This window comes from Apus apus, chromosome 3, assembly GCF_020740795.1.
Source record: "Apus apus isolate bApuApu2 chromosome 3, bApuApu2.pri.cur, whole genome shotgun sequence".
Classification (NCBI taxonomy): Eukaryota; Metazoa; Chordata; class Aves; order Apodiformes; family Apodidae; genus Apus; species Apus apus.
This window is the reverse complement of record NC_067284.1, coordinates 108,316,380-108,325,758: the sequence shown is the minus strand read 5'-3', so window position 1 is coordinate 108,325,758 and position 9,379 is coordinate 108,316,380. Positions and strand designations below refer to the sequence as shown.

General features: G+C 44.0%; 1 protein-coding gene across 1 annotated transcript; it reads right to left on the bottom strand.

Annotated features, from left to right (window-relative positions):
* Window positions 1–676: 676 nt before the first annotated feature.
* Window positions 677–8,685, bottom strand: LOC127382681 (cytochrome P450 2K6-like). Its single transcript, XM_051614611.1, has 9 exons — window positions 8,300–8,685; window positions 7,023–7,185; window positions 5,650–5,799; window positions 4,824–4,984; window positions 3,993–4,166; window positions 2,771–2,912; window positions 2,415–2,599; window positions 2,048–2,189; window positions 677–1,549 (listed from the first exon to the last, which is right to left on the bottom strand). Exons 1-9 carry the CDS (start codon window positions 8,483–8,485, stop codon window positions 1,362–1,364), a joined length of 1,491 nt encoding a protein of 496 aa, XP_051470571.1. The 5' UTR covers window positions 8,486–8,685; the 3' UTR covers window positions 677–1,361.
* Between the last annotated feature and the right edge of the window lie 694 nt (window positions 8,686–9,379).

Below are 9,379 nucleotides of genomic sequence, written 5' to 3'. Positions count from 1 at the left end.
TTTCTGCCAACCTGTTTTCCAGCTTTGCAGCCCTCAGTACTGGTGCTTTGCGTAGTTCCTGCCCAGGTGCAGGACTTTGCTCTTTTCCTTGCTGAGCTTCATGGCTTTCCTATCAGCCCATTTTTGTTGTGGTCCTTCTAGGTGGTTACACAATCTTCTGGTGCATTAGCCACTGCTCTCAGTTTGGTGTCATCAGCAAACTTGCTTAGGGTACACTTCACCCCATCATCCAGATCATTAATGAAGGCATTAAACAGGACTGGACTCAGTACTGATCCCTGGGGTAACCTGCTAGTCACTGACCTCCAACTGGACTTCATGACACTGGTCACTAACCTCTTAGCCTGGCTTTTCTGCAAGTTTTCAACTCATCCCACTGACTGCTCATCTAGCCCATACATCAACAACTTGTGTACGGGGATCTTGCAGCAGTGTCAAAAGCCTTACCAAAGTGTAAGAAGACATCTTGTCACTTACAAGATTTGTTCTTGTGGCTAAAATGCTGTAGCAGGGGTGAATGAGACAGAAGTTGGAGGGGCCTAGGAAAAGCCTGGTTTTACCAGTTCCCACTGGGGGCGCAGCCCTGGTTGTACATTTCAGGCAAGAATGCAACCCCAGAAGCCACTTCAAGTGTGAAAGGGGAGCTTTGCAGCTCTGAAGACAACATGGCCAGCAGTTTGATTTGAAATGGAGTATTTTTTATTTTTCTGTGTATTTATCAGTGTCATTAATACATACTTTATTCTGTAGTTAACTGTTTAAACTTCCGAGAGTGTATAGCCACACACCTGAGAGCCCTCTATGGATCTGCACTGCAGTTCTGCATCAGGTGAACACCTCACATTTCCTTATCTCAGGTTCAGCAGTTTGGTTACATTTCTGTGCTTGTGTATGTGAGAATTCAGGGCACCGGTGTGGGGGTAAATTGTGTAACGCACCTTTTTCACAAGGAAGTTGGAATGCAGCTGTGCTGGAGGTGAGGAAGGTGAAAGCCCTTGGGTTTGTGTGTGTAGATCAGTGTAGCACCCTTAGAAGTCTGGCCCAGAGACTGGCCCTGGCCTCTTTCATCAAGGGGAACATGCAGAGGTGTAGGGAAGGACTGAATTAAATGGACTTTGCCATCTCCCTCCTGGGATTCATCCTCACAATGACCACCACCTTCCCTTTCAAAGAGCGGCTGGAAATCAGGACTGCAGCCTGTAGTTATGGTGGGTGAGACACCTTCAGCTGTGAGCCAAGCTGCACTTGCTCTAGAACTTCCTGACTGGATTCAGAAGTACCAAATGCCCCACGTGGGACTAGAGATGAAGATATTTATTTTATCTATTTGTTTCAGGAAAAGGAGATGGCTAATAAAAGCCCTAGGAACGTGGCATTGCACAGACCTCATGAATCACTGGGGAGAGAGTGCCCCCACTAGAGGGGGAGAGGTCCAGGTCTGAGATAGAAACTCCAGGGGGAGGGTGGAAGGTGAACCTCTGCAGGAGGCTGGTGAAGAAGAGGAAGAGCTCCATTTTGGCAAGAGTCTCTCCAGCACAGATCCTCCGCCCTGGAATGAGGTGCAGAACAGACCATAAGAACCAGCAGAAACTGCTTCTTGAGTTGTTGTCAGGGTCTTTCAGTACTGGTGGAGGGACTTTGAAGTTCAGACCCTTTAGTAAAGCTGGACCTTTGAAGTTACGGAGAGGAGAGGGGAGGGGAGGGGAGGGGAGGGGAGGGGAGGAGAGGGGAGGGGAGAGGAGGGAGGGGAGGGGAGGAGAGGGGAGGGGAGGGGAGGGGAGGAGAAGGGAGGGGAGGGGAGGAGAGGGGAGGGGAGGGGAGGGGAGGGGAGGAGAGGGGAGGGGAGGGGAGGGAAGGGGAGGAGAGGAGAGGGGAGAAGAGCAGAGGAGAGGGGAGGGGAGGGGAGGGGAGGGGAGGGGAGGGGAGGGGAGGAGAGGAGAGGAGAGGAGAGTTGAGTTCTGGGAAGAGTCTGAGAGGACATCTCCAATGGGAAAGAAACTTAGATGCCCAGTTCCCCTCAGAGCCCTAAAGCCAGAATGATAATTACCTGCTGAAAACGGAATAAAAGCATCTTTCTTTATGAACTTGCCCTCTGAGTCAAGGAAATGCTCAGGGTAGAAGACGTCTGGTTTCTCCCACCATGATTTGTCTCGCAGGACAGAGGCCAGTAAGGGGATGATGTAGGTTCCCTGCAAGTCAAGGCAGAGCAGTCATTGCATTGAGGATGGTGTGTGACCCTCAGAGTGATGGTGAATGTTGGAGCTCAAAACCCCAACTTCAACAGGGGAACTCTTGCCAAAGTAGCTGTGATAAACCCAGTGTGAATGAGCATCCTTGGATGTGAGCAGGACTTGAAAGGGAGATGTATCACACTGGAGATAGAGGTAAGGAAAGGAGTGGTAAAGACGTCTCACCTTGGGAATGAAACAGCCTTTAAGGGTGACATCTGCAGTAGTCTCATGAGGCAAGTTCAATGGCAGGATATTGGCAAACCTTTGAATTTCATGGATGACAGCATCTGTGTATGGCATCTGAATTCGATGCTCTATTCGGGGGGGGTTTGACCCTATCACTTGCTCTATCTCTTCTTGGACTTTTTCTGTGAAAGGAACAGGGATTGCATATAGAGAAATTGCTTGAATGTCTCATTTTCCTGCTAGGAATAGGGGGATGTGGAAGATGCACTTTTTGTCCAGTCCTATTCAGTTTGAAGTCATATTTGAGGTGACCTGATGAGAAGGAAGACACTGATTGTCTAGTTTCCACTTACTCTGAATTTCAGGATATTTCATCATGAGCAGAATTCCCCAGCGCAAAGTAGTGGATGTGGTCTCCATGCCAGCTGCAAACAGGTTTCTCACAACCTCAGTTAAATTTTCATTATGGAAATATCCATCAGCTTTTCCGTTCTCCTGGAGATATAAAACAATAAAAATATCGGTTGATTAAAGATTCAATGAGGCACTTTTTTCATTGGAGAACAGGGAAAAACTCTCATATGAAGCCCTCAGGGAGGTTTTAAGTGTAAAGGATAAGAAGGATTTGATGGGATGCCTTGAGAAACTTGTTTTAAATCAAGTCTTGAGAGAGAGTGCTTGGATTGCATGTGCTGCCCAAAAAAACACACACTCAAGTCAACAAGGGTCTTCAGCTGAGTAATGTCAGTGATGACAGGAATGTTTTGGAAAAGAGTGGGCAGTCACTGAGGCCACCCATGTGATCCATCATGCACTTCATCACTTTTCTGCCCATGGGTCATGGACTGGAGCATCTTGCAGAATGAGATTTTTTGGGAAGAAGAATAGATTTGCTGTCATAGCTGGGGTTTGATATGAACTCAAGAGGTACTGGGGACTTGGTCCATGACAATATTGCCTTTAACTGCCACTAGCATCAAAAAAGCCTAGAATGGCAGTTCATGTTCCCCTGTAACCCAGAGGCCAACCTATGCTTACGCTATAGCAAACTTGGACTGAAGCCCCATGAATTCTTACCAGCACAGAGGTGGGGGTTGGGTACAAACACTGCCACATTTCACAAGAATTGTAAAACCAGAGTTTTGTTGAAGCAGGTAAATGCAATCTTGTGTGAGCTGGCAACTGAAACCAAGAAATATGTACCAAGGAGTCCTGGGCCTAGAGCTTTCCCTGGGTAGGTCTCTATGAAGGGGCAGGTGAGTTTCAAAAAAATGGGTCAGAGTTGCTGAGATACAGAAAGGGATTTTAAACTACAGGAAAAAAAGAAGTTTCTCATACCTTGCTTGCTGAAATAGTGTTTTATATTTTACTGATAAATTGCTTGGGACACGTACAAGATGTTTGTCTGTGATTAATTTCTCTCCTAGCTGAAATGACTGCACAGTCTTTTAGCCTGACCACAGGTATTAGTAGAACTTTTGCACATGCTCGATCTCTGCTGAAGAACATTTGTTTATCTATCAAGCACTGAAAGGTGAATGAAGAGATTTGAACAAGCTGCTGGGATTCAATTACCTCTTGTTGTCTCACAAGGAAAGTGTCAATGAAGCTCCTCTGGTCATTTCTGTCCAGGTTTTTGAGATGTTCTATGAAAGTAACCTTGATAAAAGCATTGATTTCTTTCACATTCTGAAGAAAATTTTTATGGTCCTTCAGAAGAAATCCAAGGGCTGGGAATATGTTGTACATCTTCAAAATGCAGAGATGGTGAGGAAGAAAAAAGTTACTAAGTAAATGTACCACAGTTCAATAGTGTAAATAAAGAAAAGCCCTTGCAGAAAATAGTATGTAGCCATATTCTCATGATTTAATATGTCCCTTTGTCTTCCTTCTTCCCTGGCCAAGTGTGTAAAATGTTTCAAATTTATTCTCTCTTACACTGAGAATAATCACACTAGTTGATGTTGGCCTAGAAATCCTATGTTTGTGCATATGTCCTAGACACAATTTCCTGTCCCTCCACTCCTAGGGAATTCATTCTTCCCTCTCCACACTGGGTGGAATTGGGAACATCAAATTTAAGGGACAGTTACAGGCATTCCCACACTGTTTTTGGCCTTATTGTTTGTTAAAGGGAGATGGACATTAATGATCAACTTCTACTGCTAGAGGGCACAATCCTTGTATCTCATTATACATTGTTCAATTCTTCATGAAAGAAGGAACTCACAATTTTCTAGGCTATGCTGCTAAGAGGAATCCATAAATACCATTAGAAGTGCACTTTCTGCCCTTTCTGGGTGCATTTGTCATGTACAGACATATGGCAATGATTGGAGTTGGAGAGGTGTACCATTGCTCTCTGTAACTGTTTTTGCAGGGCAATATTCAAACAGTAGGAATTACCAAAACTGATGGACTTCCAAAAAGCCTGACATTTTCATTCACCAGTGACAGGAGCCTTTTGAATGTGGGGTCTTCATAATCATATCGTTTTCCCAGCAATATGGATACGATGACATTAGCAACAGCAGCATTCATCATCAGAGTCATCTCAAGAGGCTTCCCTGGTAGGGGAAAAGGTAGTGCAGACAACAAAGTTAATAGTTACTCTAATTAATTAAAGTAGTGTGCAGAGGCTCAGTGAAGTCTGGGACATGATAGGCACAGAGATGGAAGGAGGAAAGACACCACCATTTCAGAGTTTGACCGTCCCTAATGGTTCTTTGACAGACCAGAGACTGAATACAAGTCTTTTGTTCCCCTCTACATTTTCTCCAAGACTACTGGGGCTCTGGATCTTTTTAGCCCTTCCTCAGGCTGCCCTGCTTTGACATATATGATCTTAATGTTTCCTAATATGTAGTATACATAGTATATAGCATATATACTGTACAGTGTAGGTATGCAAGGCCTCGCAACAGCCTTCTGCTCTCCCCATGCCTCTGTATCAGTCAAATGAGCTGCATATGGAGGAAGAAATTACTCTTAAATGTACTGCTTGATGTCTGACTCATGTTTGGCTTTCTGTGCCTCAGTGAATGCTTTTCATTTGCATGCCAGGCAATTGACAGGTAGGAGGACAGACAGCTCACGTAAACTCCTGAGAGCATGGATGTTGGAGAAAAGTAGAACTCTAAAAGAGTTCAGAGACTCTTCTTCCTTGACCATTTGCGTTTTTGTAGGAGACTTGAGGAAGATCAGAGTGTTGTGAAGGTAAGTATCCCCTCACCTTTATGTGACTCAATAGTGTCTGCCAGGCATCCGTACTCTTCAACAACACGATCTTCTATGGCCTTTTTGCCCATTCCAAAATCTCGTAAGGTTGTAAGAGTAAATCTTCGCATCACTTTCCAGTTTTCTCCATCAGAAAATATAACTCCTGAAGTGGAAAACACAGAAATAGAAATTTCATCATATGAGCAAATATTCCTCCTCTACTCTGAATCTAAGTAAAAATGAGTGCTTGCAAGAAACCTGTCAAGCTCTCAAGGCAGAGAATGAAATAAGACAAGAAAGACATGTCAGGAGAAAGCCCTGAGGGAAGTAGCTACCACTCCAAGTTCATGAGGTGTCTGATCTACTCGTTGACATTAGGTGTTTCCCCCAGGTGCAATGCAACCTCTGTCAAGAGCACCTGTGTTCTTTTCTGAACTTTAGAGAGTAAAGGAAACTTCAAATGTGGACAGATCTTTGGAAAAATCTTCCCATTTTTCCAGGGTAACCCCACCCCGGAACACACTAGAAAAGCTGCAAAAAATTCTCAATGGCATCTTCAGAAAAGTTTCAGTCAACTGGTGCTTCTATTTACTCTCCTTGCACCTATCATGAGCTTTTATTTTTGTTTAGAGTCTTGTTCCAGAAGCTGTTCCTAACGAGGAAAGAAAACATTTGCAGATAGGCGTGTATTTAACAACACACAGGCCAATCACAAGATGCTAATGTGCTCATCCTTGCATTCCTGTCAGAAGAAGACAACCTCTCATGCCCCTACTTCCATGTATCCCATCAATATTTATGGAAACTGAACAATCTGGTTCAGGTTCCGACATTTGCGGATGGTGAAACTTGCACCAGAACAACTCAGAGCAAGAGTGAGTGAGAAGTAAACTAAAGGCTTGGATTATTGTTTATTGTCTCTTAGACGGAGATTTATTCCCAAAGGTAAATTGAGCTGGAAAATAAGCATTGAGATAAGCTTGAAATAAGCATTCCATAAAAATGATCTCACAAGGAGTATTTGGAGATAGTACTGCTGATGTAATAGACGCTTATCTTCCAGTTTGTATTGGGTTCAAGTGGCAAGATTTTGGTAGCTGGGCAGCTGCATGAGTGGCCTTTGTGGAGAGATCAGAAGATAACCCCATGTCAGCTCCTCAACATGTCACCTATAAGGGAAGACTCAGTTGCAGATTCAGATCTTTACATATGTAAATTAACGATGTAATCTCTACTTATCCCCAATGGATATCAGTTTCCCCCTTCTTCCATTGCCTCACATGCTTAGCAAAATAAAGTGAGAGGTTCTGCATTCTCCCCTTGTGGAGAAAGTTTTGTGCTTCTTTGTAGAAGGTAGATGTATAGGGAACAGAACACCACCCTCACCTTTTCCTTTGGCTGCTTCTTCAACGACTGGTATTTTAGGTCTCCCTGCAAATGCATCTGCCTGATTCACCAGAGCTTCCTTCACTGTGTCATATCCTGATAGCACCACCGTTTTTCTTGGTCCCATCTGAATGCTGAAGACTGGGCCATATATTTTGGACAGCTAATGGGATGAAAGGGTATAATAAAAGAATATTATTTTCAGCAAGCTCAAAATTCTTGTTCTTCAGCAGGTTTGATGTTCTCTTTCCTACATGGCATTGGTTTTTCATTCACTGTCCAAAATGTGGAGAATTTGTTATACAAATACTGCATCCAGTTCTGGGCTCCACAGTTCAAGAGAGAGAGGTAGCTACTGGAGAGAGTCCAGAGGAGGGTGATGAACATGATAGGGCGATTGGAGTATCTCTCTTATGAGGAAAGGCTGAAAGAGCTGGGACTCTTTAGCCTGGAGATGAGAAGGCTGAGGGGAGACCTTATCAATATATATAAGTATCTAAAGGGTGGGTGCAAAGAAGATGGAGACAGGCTCTTCTCAGTAGTTCCCAGTATCAGAACAAGGGGCAACGGGTACAAGTTGGAACATAGGAAGTTCCATTTAAATATAAGGAAAAACTTCTTGAAAACTGGTCTCCATTTCCAAAATTTGGTGGTACATCAGGGTACAGGAACTGTCTGAAACTCTTAGGTTTGTTGTTCATGGCTTTGACAAGTAGTGCAGGGAGAGTTCCCTAAAAGTCATACACTATTTGACTATCACACACCATCTTCCCTCAAGTCCTGGAGTTTAGTACCACTAGGTATGAAAGAACAAGCAGAGTTTATTTGTATCCTATGTTGCTCTGGAAAACCAGGAAAGTTCCTCCTCCATGGTGAGCATGAAAGGAGAGGATGAAGAAGCTGTTTTCTGCCAGCTCCCTGAGTCCACCAAACAGCCTCCAGAAAGGTCTGATCTCCTCTCTACCTGTTTTAGAACCCCCTGGTAGAAGTTCCTGTAGGAAGTAAGAATTCAGGGTCTCTCTCTTTTAGATACTCTTGTCTGTAGAAGCCCAATATTTATTTTGTTCCACAGAAAGAGGTCAACTATCTTAAAGACATAGCTAGAAGTCAGATCGCCTGCACTCATGCAAGACCACGTGATAAGAAGAGCAGTTACTGCAGAGAATGAATTTTGTTGCATTTGCATCTCCACATCCAGAGAAAAGTTTGTATCCCTTTTTGGGGTCAGTGACTACTTTAGACATAGAGCTCTAAGAAGAAGAAACAAGAGAAGTTACCTCTAGCATTGTCAGGTGAGGTCTCTTCAGATCCATGATGTGCAGATTTCCAATGATGGGTAATGGCCTGGGTCCTGGGGGGAAGTTTATTCTTGGGTGGCTCTTCCAGGCATGTTGTCCTTTCAGAATCGCCAGCAGAATGAGTATAAACAGTAACCCTACAGGAACAAGACTGACCCAGTCCATTGCCTTTCAGCAAAGGTTTAGCCGAGAAAATGAAAATTCAGTCAAGGAGCGCAATCTCCTGTCAGAAGTTAAGATTTTCAAGCATTAATGGCACTTCTACACATGCAGAGGTATGAGTTTCACCTCTAAGAAATGACAGAAATGCCCATCTGAGATTTTACCCTTGAAGAATCCCTGTTAGGCCCCCTCACTGCTGTGTACACTCACTTTATCCTGTGCTAGTGAATATTTAACAGGTGATGCCTAAACTAGTCCTGTGCATTGGCAGAGATGTCTGTTGGGCACAAGTACAATTTAGAAACAACTTCCTTGACCTTTGAGACTGGCAGGAGCTGGGAGAAGAAGGAGAAGTTTCCACTGGTTTCTCTGACTTGCCCTTCTCTCTTTATGGAAAATGCTGGGGATGCCAGATCTTGACAAGAGCAGAAGCTCAGCTGGCTGGGGATCTGAAACAGTTGTGAAGATTCTTCTTTAGTAACCTGAATGTGGATTTATGGCCTTGATGTGCTGTGGATCCCATAGTGGAAAGGTGCATGGATCAGAAGAACTTGAGAGGAAGGACTCTGTGCCAAGCTCTTCTGAACTCTGAATAATTTGTGGTGGCACACACATCTTTGTTCTAGCTGAAATGTAGGGTCAGACTGATCTGGCCAAATAGAGAGATCTATATTGATCTGATCACCTCAGCTTCCTTTAAAGTTAATAGAAGGCAAGGGACACCTTCTTTTCCAAAACCAGAAGCTGAAACTGGTCACATAATCTATGCCTGTTCCTGCTGCTGATTTTCACATAATGGTTGAGGCTGGAAGGGAGATCTGGTCATTTGATGCAATACTGCTACTCAGGCATGACAACCTAGAGCCAATTGTAAAGTAGGACCTGTATCTCAGCTGT